General features: G+C 37.5%; 1 protein-coding gene across 5 annotated transcripts in view; it reads right to left on the reverse strand.

Moving 5' to 3' along the window:
• The window catches only part of birc6 (baculoviral IAP repeat containing 6), a 279,832-nt gene that overhangs the window by 179,218 nt on the left and 86,963 nt on the right, over window positions 1–13,651 (reverse strand). For all 5 annotated transcript variants that reach the window (XM_063055540.1, XM_063055544.1, XM_063055543.1 and 2 more), the window contains exons 19-21: window positions 10,816–10,947; window positions 10,559–10,656; window positions 9,868–10,015 (exon numbers count right to left, since the gene is read on the reverse strand). In XM_063055540.1, the coding sequence (XP_062911610.1) occupies window positions 9,868–10,015; window positions 10,559–10,656; window positions 10,816–10,947 (378 nt within the window). The remainder of the gene's footprint in view (window positions 1–9,867; window positions 10,016–10,558; window positions 10,657–10,815; window positions 10,948–13,651) is intronic.

The raw sequence follows: 13,651 nt of genomic DNA on the forward strand, positions 1-13,651 counted from the left end.
GTGAAAAGAATGTAAAATAGTAAAATCTCTTGTTTCAAATGAATAGCTCATATCCAAGTCGATGAAATGTGGTAAATACTACTAATGACAATTACATAATCAACGATTAGTAAATTTTAAAACAAATTGACATTTAATTAAGCAGAGCTACTGCATCAAGCACCTCCACTCCATCTGTCAAAAGTAGAACCTGACAGTGGCCAAACATTTGAATTCCTGTTCCCAATCCGACTATCAGTCCACGGCCTCCTCTTGTGCCATGATGAGGCCACCCTCAGGGTGGAGGAGCAACACCTTATATTCTGTCTAGGTAGTCTTCAACCTGATGGCATGAATATCAATTTCTCCTTCTGGTAAAAATGTTCCCGTCTCCCTACCCTCTTCTATTCTCCACTCTGGCCTCTTACCTCATCTCACATGCCTATCACCTCCCCCTGCATCCCCTCGTCCTATGGCCCACTCTTCTCTCCTACCAGATTCCTTCCTCTCCAGCCCTTTTTCTTTTCTATCCACCTGGCTTCACCTATCACCTTCTAGCTACCTTTTTATTTTAGCATCTTCCCTCTTCCTTTCCAAACCTAAAGGGTCTCAGCCTAAAATGTCAGTCATTTATTCACTTCCATAGACGCTGTCTGACCTGCTGAGTTCCTCCAGCATTTTGTGTGTTGCTTTGGATTTTCAGCATCTGCAGAATTTTTTGTGATCCTAATTTGATTATGCCTGCTCAGTGTTCCTAAACAACCTTAAATTCAGACTTTGAGTTGCACTCACTGCTGGAAAATTTCAATTATCCAGCACCCTTGGGATTTAGGTGGTGCCAGACTAGACTTTCCAAACTATTAGGTTAAAATCTCCGCAGATTTACTTCACTTTTTTAGTGCACCCATTACACAGCATGTATTTTTTTTTCTCTATGGACCCTGTCAGTTAAAGGGAGTGGGAAAGACAACAAGGTGAATTTGAGCTTGTCAAAACAAGATACAAGCATTCCAGAACCTGGTTTCCAACCACAAATCAGCCCATATTCCTAGTGAAGTAGATGCTAAACCATCAGAATTTCTCAACAATTAAATAGCAGATGATTGGAGTTGTCTTGTGCTGTCCACCAATCAGCTGAGAATGATTATCAAGAATTCTAACCGAAAGTGAGCCCACCAATCACCCAAAGCACAGCCGCAACTTCTATTATATAAATACTACATTCTATGTCAATTATTATTTTATTCGGTATGTTTTCTAGCAACTACAATCATGTTGTTAATCAGTCAAGCATTGTACATCTTTGACATGTATGCTTACCCAGCAAACAAGACTTTTTAAAATGACCTTCACTGTAAGCATCACACACCAAAGACCCAGTGAAACATCCTGCAAACTGATGTCTGAAAGGTCACACTGCTAGAACATCAGAAATGGAGTTTCTTGAAGAAGCCTTGGGATGAGAATTTTCTGATATTGTTCTTCTGCAAGACTTGGATCACCTTTTGTTGACAAATTACCACTAACCTTGTGCTAAAGTAGTAACAGTGGAAGACTTCAATTACCCAAGAATGAAGTCAGTGATAAAAACGGACGGCACAGGATTCCACAACTGTGCTCAGATGAATCTTTATAGACAACATATGGGAGGGAGGAAATTCTGCATTTAAGTTTACGGAATGATACTGGGCAGCTGTAGGCAATGTCCATTGTAGTGGAAATCATAACTCAGTTAGTCTTAACATAATTATGGAAAAGGACCAAGATAAAATCGGGGAAAAGAATAGAAATGTTTCAGATTGTGTGAGGAATAGTTAGGATGGATGCATGTAGTCTTTTCCCCAGGGTAAGGGAATCCAAAACTATGGGGCATAGAGATGAAAAAGCACAGATTTAAAAGGGACCTGGGGAGTAATTATCATTTATAATTCTACAGACTTTTTTAACAATACAAAAATGAGCTGAAATATTATAATTGCTGCAATGATAAAAATACTTTAAAACAAACTTTTGTATTATTAAAGTGAAACTTATAGCGCCTGTATATTGGTCAGACCAAAATAAATAAACAGCAACTGTCAAACTATTAAATTAAAAAAATGTTGAAAACCTGATCGCCATCAATGCTTAGGCAAGTAACTACAATTTATACCTGGTAAATTGTACATATTTTAGAAGCTATCAAGAATGCCACTTGACAAACAATTGGCGAGAGGAGAGATAGCAGCGCGCCACGCGTGCGCAGCCCTCCGGTGAAAAATGATATTGTATCCGTTAAATAGAGGCCGTGGACAATTCTGATTTGATGGAGATAGATGTGAAAGCACAGAGGAACATCTGGAGAAATTTCTGAAATGCCAGTTCGCTGCTGTTGTTACTGTGCGGTCAGGAATCTTCCGGAGGGAAGGCCTCAAAATCCCTGGCTTTGCCTGCTGTTGGCAACTGAGATTGAGATCGAATCATTCGGACAGAGGCTGGCGCTCAGTACTCGGTTTTGGAGAGCTGATCGGAGCTCCAAGTTTTCAGATGAGTCTGAGTTGGACTGTAGTCGGGGATGGCAGGGAGAGTTTTTCTTCCTTCTCCTGTCTGTGTGAGATGTGGGACATTTGAGAGACTTTGAACTTTTTACTGTGCTCATGGACTTCTTCATCAAGTTATGGTATTGTTGCACTGTTGTAACTATATGTTATAATTATGTGGTTTTGTTAGTTTCTTCAGTCTTGGTCTGTCCGGTGTTTTGTGATTTCACACTGGAGGAAATATGGTGTCATTTCTTAATGCATGCATTACTAAATGACAATAAAAAGAGGACTGCGTGTCTTCATAATCTAAATTTGTATCTCCCTTACTTTGCTTCACAGCATATTGTATCTCAATGCTTTGCAAGTTAAATTATTTCCCCCAAAAATGTAATTTATTCCACTTTTCAATAACGTCACTGATTAAATATTTAGCTGTGTCCAAAAGCAAAGATAATGAGTGTTTGAAGCTGTTATGTAGTTCAACTTTAGACATTCTCTCCATCAACAGCATTATACTGATCAACAGCTCTTCTGGTCAAGATGGCACCTAAGTACAACACTTCTTTTTCGACATCTTCTGTATAGATCATGAAACCATATATTTCACTTCTTATGTCTTTTACGTTTGCTTTTCGACTTGAATGTGATTCTGGAACTGCTGGAGCATGTGATTTGCAATTTGGAAATCGTTTGGATGCACCAGTACTCTGCGGTCTCCGAGAGGATTCTGGGAGGCAGAGGCAGCAAGAACGAACCTCATGGTGGGCAGGCTGCAGGACGGCACACAAGCCAAAGTTAGTCTCTATTTTGCCGATTAAAGCTTCCATTGTTCGCTGATTAAAACAATGAGGGAGGTTGAAATATCTTTATAATTTTTATTGAGTTTTCAAAGTAAATACATAGGAAAATAATAACTACCTTCCCTCTCCCCTTAACCCTCCCCCCCCCGATATATACTCCTACCTAAAAAGAAAAGAAAAAAAAGGAACCGCCTGAGTATTGGAAGGTTTGCACATGCTCCATGGGATTAAAAATAAATTTTATATATATTTGTTACTTTCCCCAAGGAACCAAGATCTTTATCATCGGAGCTGTAAATAAGGCCTCCAAATATTCAAGAATGTTTCATATTTATCTCCTAAAATCTAAAACATTACTTAGCTTCTCAACTCTCATAGTTCCCTGGGGAATCTCTTTGAACTTCACCATGTTGCTATGTGTTTCCCTCCCAATCATCCAGGCAAAAAGGGAAAAAAGATAGATAAGATACAAAAAAAGAAAAAACAACAACAAAATACCCCCCCACTAATGTTGTGACTGAAAAGATACACAACACTACCCCCCTCCATTGTGCAGGTCGTGGCTATTGCCACGTTTGCACACATGAATAACGTAGTGATTGGTCAGTGTTTCTTCCAACTCCCCCGTAACAAAAAATTGTATATATATAAGAAAAATTAATATCATTATTCCCAGCTAATATTCCTCAAATTTTAACCTTCCTTCCCCTCCCTCATATAATCAATAATATATTTATATATTCATCCGCCTAAAGATCCAACAGGCCTAATCCTTGATCCAGTCTTCATCTTCAATCCATCTCGCTCCCCTAGGTTTGTTCTTGTACCTGGTGAATATTCAAAGAATCTTGCACAAACTCCTCCACTTTCCAGTAATCGTCAAAAAATCTTTTTTCTCCACCAGCCAAAAAAATCTTCAAGGTTGCAGGATAACGCAATATAAATTGATAACCGTGATCCCATAGGGCTTTTTTCACTGGATTAAATTTCTTCCTTCTCTTCAAAAGTTCATAACTTATATCAGGGTAGAAAAAAAATTTTCTTCACCACTTCTATCACCAGTGGCCCTTTTCTCTTCTTGGCAGTTTGGACAGCCGCCTGTAGAATCCTTTCTTGAAATCTTAAGAATTTTATTAAAATTGGGGGGGACGTCACGTGATGACGTGGGATTGAGACGTGCAAATCCAGCTCTCACGTAAAAAATCAGCAAAGTACCGTTTAAACAAAACAAAGTTAATAAATACTTTCTGAAAACTATTTATAGACTTTGTAAGACTACTTTACGATATGCCTCCTAAACCGCAACAAAAGAAGTCTGCTGTTGCGAAGCAGCCGCGAGAGGGGAAGAAAAAAGGGCCTACTGCAACGATGGAGCCTCGGACTCAGGTTGGATCTCCTTCGGTAGAACAGGGAGCAATGGCGGTGGTAGTGGTTTCTCCGAAGAAGATGCCGGAAATGCGCATGCGCAAATCGACACAACTCAAACTACAAGAACCGACAGCCACTGCAATTGAAAAGGACTCAATCGAGTCAGAATTGGATTCTGCAGAGAACACAGATGAAGAAGAGGAGGAAGAATTGGAAGCGATTGGAAGTAAAGGAGATGATAGAAACATAAGAGAGGCTATATTGCAATTAACGGCTGAATTAAGAAAAGTAAGAGAAGAGCTTAGAGATACAAAGATGTGCTATAATAAAGCTATGGAAAGACAGGACAAAATGGATAAGAAGCTTCAGAAGATGGAAAGAGCAATGGGGCATATGAATGATAGAGTGGAAAAAACAGAAAATGATCTGCTTGTCTGGAACTCGGAAAGAAATCGACTCTTGGAGAAAGTGGACATGTTGGAAAATTTCAGTAGACGTAATAATATTAAAATTGTTGGTCTTAAAGAAGGTACGGAGGGAGAAAAACCAATAGAATTTTTTCAAAGATGGATCCCAGAAGTTTTACAAATGGAAGAGGAGGTTCGACCAATTGAAATTGAGCCGGCACATAGAGCTCTAAGACCAAAACCAAAAGATGACCAATATCCACGATCGATTTTAATAAAATTCTTAAGATTTCAAGACAAGGAAAGGATTCTACAGGCAGCTGCTCGAGCTGCCAAGGATAGAAAAGGGCCATTGATGATTCAAGGGAACAAAGTTTTTTTCTACCCTGATATAAGTTATGAACTTTTGAAGAGAAGGAAGAAATTTAATCCAGTGAAAAGAACCCTATGGGATCACGGTTATCAATTTATATTGCGTTATCCTGCAACCTTGAAGATTTTTTTGCCTGGTGGAGAAAAAAGATTTTTTGATGACTACCAGAAAGCGGAGCAGTTTGTGCGAGATTCTCTGAATATTCACCAGATACAAGAACAAATCCAGGGGAGCGAGATAGATTGAAGATGAAGATTGGGTCAAAGAATGGACTTGTTGGATTTTTGAAGGTGGATGAATGTATAAATATATTATTAATTATACGAGGGGGTAAGAAAGGTTAAAATTGGAGGAATATTAGTTGGGAATAGTAACATTAATTTTGTCTATATATATATAATTTTTTTTGTTGCGGGGGAGCTGGAAGAAGCACTGACCAATTGCTACGCTAATCATGTGTGCAAGCGTGGCTTTAGCCACGACCCGTAAAATGGAGGGGGGTAGTGTTGTGTATCTTTTCATTCACAACATTAGTGGGGGGGTATTTTGTTTTTTCTTTTTTTGTATCCTTTCTTTCTTTTTTTTTTCTTTTTGCCTGGAGGGTTGGGAGGGAAACACATAGCAACATGGTGAAGTTTAAAGAGATTCCCCAAGGAACTATGAGAGTTGAGAAGATAAGTAATGTTTTAGATTGGAGTAACTTTGTTAAGAATAATGACTAATTTATTGAATTTTTTTGAGTTTTAATGTTAACGGGCTTAATGGACCAGTGAAAAGAAAAAGAATCTTAACACATATTAAAAAAATGAAGATAGATTTAGCTTTTTTTACAGGAAACGCACCTAACAGAAACAGAACATCAGAAACTAAAGAGAGATTGGGTGGGTAGTGTTGTTGCGGCTTCATTTAATTCAAAAGCGAGGAGAGTATCAATAAAACGTTACCAATTAGAATACAAAATGTAATAACTGATTCTGCGGGAAGATATGTGATTATACATTGTCAACTTTTTTCTGAACTATGGACTTTTATGAATATTTATACACCAAACGAAAATGATGCAAAATTCATACAAGAAACTTTTTTTGAATTTGGCAGATGCACATGAAAAAATATTAATTGGAGGAGACTTTAATTTTTGCTTAGACCCAGTCTTAGATAGATCAACCAAGGCTGTTATAAAATCGAAGGTAGTAAATTTAACTTTATCATTGATGAAAGATTTAAATTTGATTGATATATGGAGAAGAATCAATCCTAAAGAAAGAGACTATTCGTTCCATTCTCATAGACATAAAACTTACTCAAGGATAGATTTTTTTCTATTATCAATGCATATTCAACACAGAGTGAAAAATATGGAATATAAAGAATATTATCAGATCATTCTCCTTTATTAATGACAATAATAATGGCTGATAAGGAAGAAGTGGCTTATAGATGGAGATTTAATTCAACATTATTAAAACATCAAGATTTTTGTGATTTTATGAAAAAGCAGATTCAATTTTTTTTGGATACAAATTTTCATTCAGTGGATGATAAATTTATATTATGGGATGCGATGAAAGCATATCTTAAAGGTCAGATAATAAGTTATACGTCTAAAATTAAGAAAGAATATATGGCAGAACTAGATCAATTGGAAAAAGAGATTACAAAATTAGAAAAAGAATCTCAAAGAGATATATCTCAAAGAGATATGTCTCAAAGACATATGTCAGAAGAAAAACGAAGGCAACTTGTCAATAAGAAGTTACAATATAATACGCTTCAGACATATGGAATGGAAAAAGCAATTATAAGAACTAAACAAAGGTATTATGAGTTAGGTGAGAGAGCACATAAAATTCTTGCCTGGCAGTTGAAAACAGAACAAGCTTCCAAAATGCAATTAGAACAAGGGCAAATAAAATATCTTATAAACCTCTTGAAATAAATGAAACCTTTAAAAATTTCTATTCTGAATTACATCAATCAGAATCTCAAAATGATATTAATGAGATAGAAAGGTTTTTATCACAAGTATCTCTTCCAAAATTGAATTTGGAAGAACAGAAGGGATTAGATATGCCTTTTACATTAAAAGAAGTTGAAGAAGCTTTAGGATCACTCCAAAGTAATAAATCTCCAGGAGAAGATGGTTTTCCACCTGAATTTTATTAAAAAATTTAAAGATTTATTATTTCCTCTCTTTATGGAACTAATACGTCAAGCAGAAAAAATACATAAACTCCCAGAATCTTTTTCAACAGCGATTGTAATAGTATTGCCAAAAAAAGACAGAGATCCTATGAAACCAACATCATACAGGCCTATTTCTTTATTGAATACGGATTATAAAATAATAGCAAAAATTTTATCGAATACATTATCTAAATATTTACCAAAATTAATACATATGGATCAAAGAGGATTTATTAAAAATAGACAATTGGCAGATAATGTAACCCGGCTACTCAGTATAATTCATTTGGCACAAAAAAGGGACGAGAAGAGTATAGTAGTAGCCTTGGATGCAGAAAAAACATTTGATAGATTAGAATGAGATTTTTTATTTAAAGTATTAGAAAAATATGGGTTAGGAACATCTTTTATAAATTGGATTAAAACTTTAAATTCTAACCCTAAGTAGTGACAAACTCTCAAATTTCAACACCATTCCAGTTAAAAAGGTCAACTAGACAAGGTTGTCCATTATCACCTGCTTTATTTGTACTGGCGATAGAGCCATCAGCAGAACTAATCAGAATTGATCCAGATATTATGGGTTTTAGAGTTAATCAGGAGGAATATAAAATTAATCTTTTTGCCGATGATGTTTTGATCCTGCTTAACAAACCCACAACATTCGTTACATAAATTATCTTCTAGATTGGATGAATATGGGAAGGTATCAGGTTACAAAATAAATTGGGATAAAAGTGAAATTTTACCTCTTACTAAAGGAGACTATAGTCAATGTCGATTAGTAACCCAATTTAGATGGCCGGTAAATGGTATAAAGTATTTAGGTATAAGACTTGATAATGATGTAAAGAATTTAAATAAATTTAATTATTTACCACTATTGAAAAAAATTCAAGAAGATTTTGACAAATGGATGATACTACCAATAACATTAGTAGGTAGAGTCAATGTTGTAAAAATGAATATATTTCCTAGATTACAGTATTTGTTTCAAACATTACCAATACAATTGCCACAGAAATTTTTTCAAGAGTTAAATAAATGTGTGAGAAAATTTCTTTGGAAAGGTAAAATGTCAAGAATATCATTGGAAAAATTAACATGTAAATTTGGGTTAGGAGGGTTACAACTTCCAAACTTTAAAACCTATTATAAAGCAAATCAACTAAGATTTATTGCATCTTTCTTTGATGATTGAAAACCAGCATGGATTAAAATAGAATTAGACAAGATAGGAGAATATAGACCTGAAGGTTTTATATATAAATGGGAATCTAAATGGATACGGGATAAGAAAGATAATGATCTTTGGAATAAGATAAATGTTGATAATGAAACACAGAAATCTCTATTAGCAAGGAGACCTTTGTTCCAAAACAGACTTGTTCCTTTTACAATGGACAATCAACTTTTATATAATTGGTACCAAAAAGGGATTAAATTTATAGGAGATTGTTATGAACAAGGTATATTGATGTCATTTGAACAAAGATAAATATAAAATATCAAATAATACTTTCTTTTGTTACCTTCAATTAAGGGCTTACTTAAAAGGTAAGCTGGGTCAAACAATGTTTTTACCAAAACCTAATGAAATTGAAATTTTAATTCAAAAAGGGAAAATTTAAAAATTTATTTCTTGTATGTATAATTTGATTCAAGAACCTCGCAGCGGGCAGGCTGCGGGACAGGGTGCAAGCCGATGTTTGAACCCATTTTGCTGATTAAAGCATTGAGGCGAGTACCAGCTGCCTGCCTTTTGATTGCTCTGTACTGCAGGGGGAAAGGCCTGCTGCTGTGCCCAGAGAATATCACCCAGGTTTTCTGCATTTAGGATGTGGACTTGCACGACAGACATTCTTTTCCCCCCCCAATCTTGTAGTTGTTTTTTTTTAAATAAATTTTGTGTTTTTCGCCTGACCCTTCTCGGCTTTTTGTGCGAGGGGGGTTTAAGTGTCAATGTGCCTGTTCCATTTTGTTTGGCTTTTGTGTGGAAGGAGGGATTTGAGGATTGATGTGCCTGTGCCATTTTGGGGGGGGGTTGATGATTGTGCTGCCTTTCTTTTCTTTCTTGGTTTCATGGCGACTCAGATTAGAAGAATTTCAGAGGTGTATACTTTGATAAAAAATGAACCTTTGAATATTAATTAGGAACAATAATGATTTATTTAATGTAAGCATGCGTTTACAAGTCCTATTGCACTGTGTGCAGGTGCTATTTTGCTGACCTGGTCTGAAGTAAAGCTTCAAGAGGTGTGAGCCGATCTTGTAGCTGTTTGGAAACAGCAGTGAGAAGAGAAGCACAAACCGTGCTACATCCTGCCAAATCTTCATCCTTGACATAGTTCAGTAGGACAAAGTACCAGAATACAGAGCCTGTTCCCATCAAGAAGAAAAAAACAAATTACTTCTAATACAAAAATACATTTACAGTGAACTTGAACATTTTATTTAAAGTAATACCAAAACTATTTCCTGCATAAATGAAGCCCAAATATTGGCATAGATTAGCTTGGTCAAATACTGATGAGCTGAATTTCTATGAAATTCGGGGTTATCAGGTAAATTTATTTAGGATCTGACCATATCGTACCCATTGAGTCCCAGAGCCTTTTCATCTACATAGAATAATCCAATTAGGGAACTCTGTGGCAGTCCTTAAGTTAATAGTGCAAATTCAAACCAAGAACACATTACATACAACTACTTTCAATAAAATTAACAGGTTTGATGAACAAGGTTCAAGTTCAAGCAATAAGTGCTAAATTTAAAGTAGATAGGTTTTATATTGTCTTATAAAATGAACCACCAAAGCAGGAAATAATGACCTGTCCTTAAGTTATTGCTTTTTATTTTATATCTTTAAAAATAAACACAGAACAAATGCATACTTATCAAGAGAATCAAAGTTCTACCTACCACCAGTTGCTGCTGCAGGCAAGTAAGGCAAATTATCAAGTAATGCTTTCAAAAGAGCTCCTCCAAATCCCAGCTGGCTTGGATCTGTTTTCCCACTACTGAAAAGAATAAAATGGTCACTGTAAGTATGATGCAAAAGTGTTAAGTGAAACATATCCAATTCAACCATTTAAAGGTAAGAAATAATAGAAGTCGAACGAATTGATCACTGCTTAATTTGTGTGGAATCACAATCCCTGCGAACTCCGTTTTCTTACCTTATACAAAGTGCAAGGAACCGGGCACATTTGTGAGCTATACTTCGTCCAGCCTCAAAGAAGCAAACTCGTACAATGCTAGCAAGACGTTTCTTTGTTTTTGAGTGCAGACTTTCTTTGCCATCTCTGAAACTGTATTTGGAAAAGTAATGGAATATTAAAAATAACTTTCACACACAGATCCATGGATTTGCAAAGTCTGACATGCTCTTAAGATAAAATAAAAAAATTAAAAGAGATGACAATGGAAATAATGGATACAGAGGTATCCATCCTCCAGAATTCCTTAATTTCAAAATATTCCTCTGGTTTGGAAGGTAGCAAATGTATCCTCACTTCTATAAAGCAACTTGCGGAACTATAGACAGTTATCCTCATGTCAAGAGTTAGGAAAATGCCAGAATCCATCAATGAACAGGTACAGGGTAAATTGAAAGTAATCATACCGAGCTGGAGGAAAAGGAAATCCTAACTGGCCCATGTTATTTATTTGAGGTTTCAATTAGCAGTATAGATAAAGAGAAATCAACAGCAGTAGTAAAAGTGGAATTTCTTAAGCCGTTGATAAAATACCATAAACAAAAGTTTATCAAGTAAAATTAGGCAGATGCATTGAAGTTTAAAAAAAATGTACAGAAAGCAGAGAATAAGATAAAGTGGTCATTTTCAGATCAGGATGCTGCAAGGATCGATAAAGGGTCTCCACTGTTCATAATGATTTGGGCAAGGAGCTACATAATAAATCAAGTTTGTTGATTATATTAAAGCTGTGTGACAACTGGAATTGTAAAGAGAATACACTGAGGTTTTAGGGAGACAAAATACATTGAGTGAATAGGCAAAAACATGACAGAATATAATGTTGAAATACATCACCCACTCAGGCAGAAAGAACCATGTTTTTATTAAAATGATGACAGATTGAAAAACAACACCTGTCACATGAATTAAAGTTAACAATTAACAAGACTAAGAATGCATTGGTCTTATTGCAAGGGGATTTGAATACACGAGTTAGATTTCATTGCAATTATCTGGTATCCTGGTGAGACCATATCTGGAATACTGCGGGTTGGCCTGGTCTCCCTATTCGAGGAAGGATATAGATGGAATATAATGAACATTCACCAGTTGGAATACTAGAGTGTGGGAGGATTGGCTCACAAGGACAGATTAACGCAGTTTGACCTATATTGTCTGGAGTTTAGGAGAATGTGTTGTGCGCATGCGCCGGTCGTGCATGCAGCCGGTTACAGTTACTCTGTAGTTTTTTACTTTTAAACTTTTTAACTTAGTAACTTGTTGTATTTTTTTTCCTCACGGTAACACGTTGAAGCTGCACCCTCTCTAACATGCTGGTGGAGAGAGTTTTACTTGTTTTTTTAGCGCTGGAATTAGTTACATTCAGACACGTCTCGTCAGTGTGGCAGCAGGATGGCCGCATTGTGTATTCCGGGGACCAATTGATTACGCTCATGCCCGCCGGTTTAGCGAACAGAGCAGTGGATATACCGGCTGAAATCTGGAGGAAAACACACAGAGGATGCAGACGGGGATCAGAAAGGCGAGGGAAGAGGACCAGGTCGAGACAGCAGAGGCTTTTGGAGAAGAGAAGTTATAAGCTGTGTCTCCCCTCTCTTATCATGGGAAATGTGAGATCGCTGGGGAATAAAATGGATGAACTAACTGCACTTGTCAGGAGTCAGAGAACATTTTCGGAGAGCAGTGTCATGTGCTTCGCTGAGACGTGGCTGCACGAGGACATACCCGATCAAAGCGTTTCCATAGAGGGCTTCCAGACCGTTCAAGATGACCGGAATTGCACTGAGAGCGGTAAGTGTAAAGTGGGGGGGGGGGGGTCTCTGGTAAATAACAGATGGTACAATCCTGGGCATATTACGATCAAGGAACGGGTCTGTAGCCCGGATATTGAACTTTTTGCTGTTGGACTCCGGCCATATTATTTGCCAAGGGAAATCTTGCACGCAATTGCGGTTGTTGTGTATATCCCTCCCTCTGCCAACCCGACGTCGGCGTGTAACAGCATTTACACCGTCATAGCCAGACTACAAACCCAGCACCCGAGTGCCTTCATTACCATCTCGGGTGACTTCAACCAGGTTACCATGGCTAGAACACTGCCCAACGTCACGCAGTATGTGAGCTGTACAACCAGAGGGGAGGGGACTCTGGATTTGATGTACGCTAACGTTAAGGATGCATACAGCTCCTCTCCTCTCACCCCATTGGGAAGGTCAGATCACAACCTGGTGCATCTAAAACCCAGCTACATGCCTCTGATGAAGAGTAAACCTGCAACCTCGAGGACAGTGAGAAAATGGTCGGAGGAGGCTTATGAGGCGCTCCAGGGTTGTTTTGAGGTGACAGGCTGGCAGGCACTCTGTGAGCCACATGGAGAGGATATTGATGGGCTCACAGAGTGCATCACTGATTACATCAACTTCTGTGTGGACTGCAATGTTCCAACAAGAACTGCCCTTTGTTATTCAAATAACAAGCCATGGGTGACAAAGGACATTAAGGACATCCTGAACGCTAAAAAGAGGGCGTTTAGAGATGGAATTAGGGAGGAGCTGAGGGCAATACAGAGGGACCTGAAAGCCAGGATCAGGGAGGCTAAAGACAGGTACAGGAGGAAGCTTGAGTGGAAACTCCAGCAGAACAACATGAGAGAGGTCTGGAGGGGGATGAGGACCATCACTGGGTTCCGGCAAACTAGCAACAGAGGAGCGGAAGGCAGTGTGGACAGGGCCAATGAACTTAACCTGTTCTTTAACAGATCTGACAGTGTGGCCCCTGCCCATCTCACACATGA

Source organism: Mobula hypostoma, chromosome 8 (genome assembly GCF_963921235.1).
Source record: "Mobula hypostoma chromosome 8, sMobHyp1.1, whole genome shotgun sequence".
Lineage (NCBI taxonomy): Eukaryota > Metazoa > Chordata > Chondrichthyes > Myliobatiformes > Myliobatidae > Mobula > Mobula hypostoma.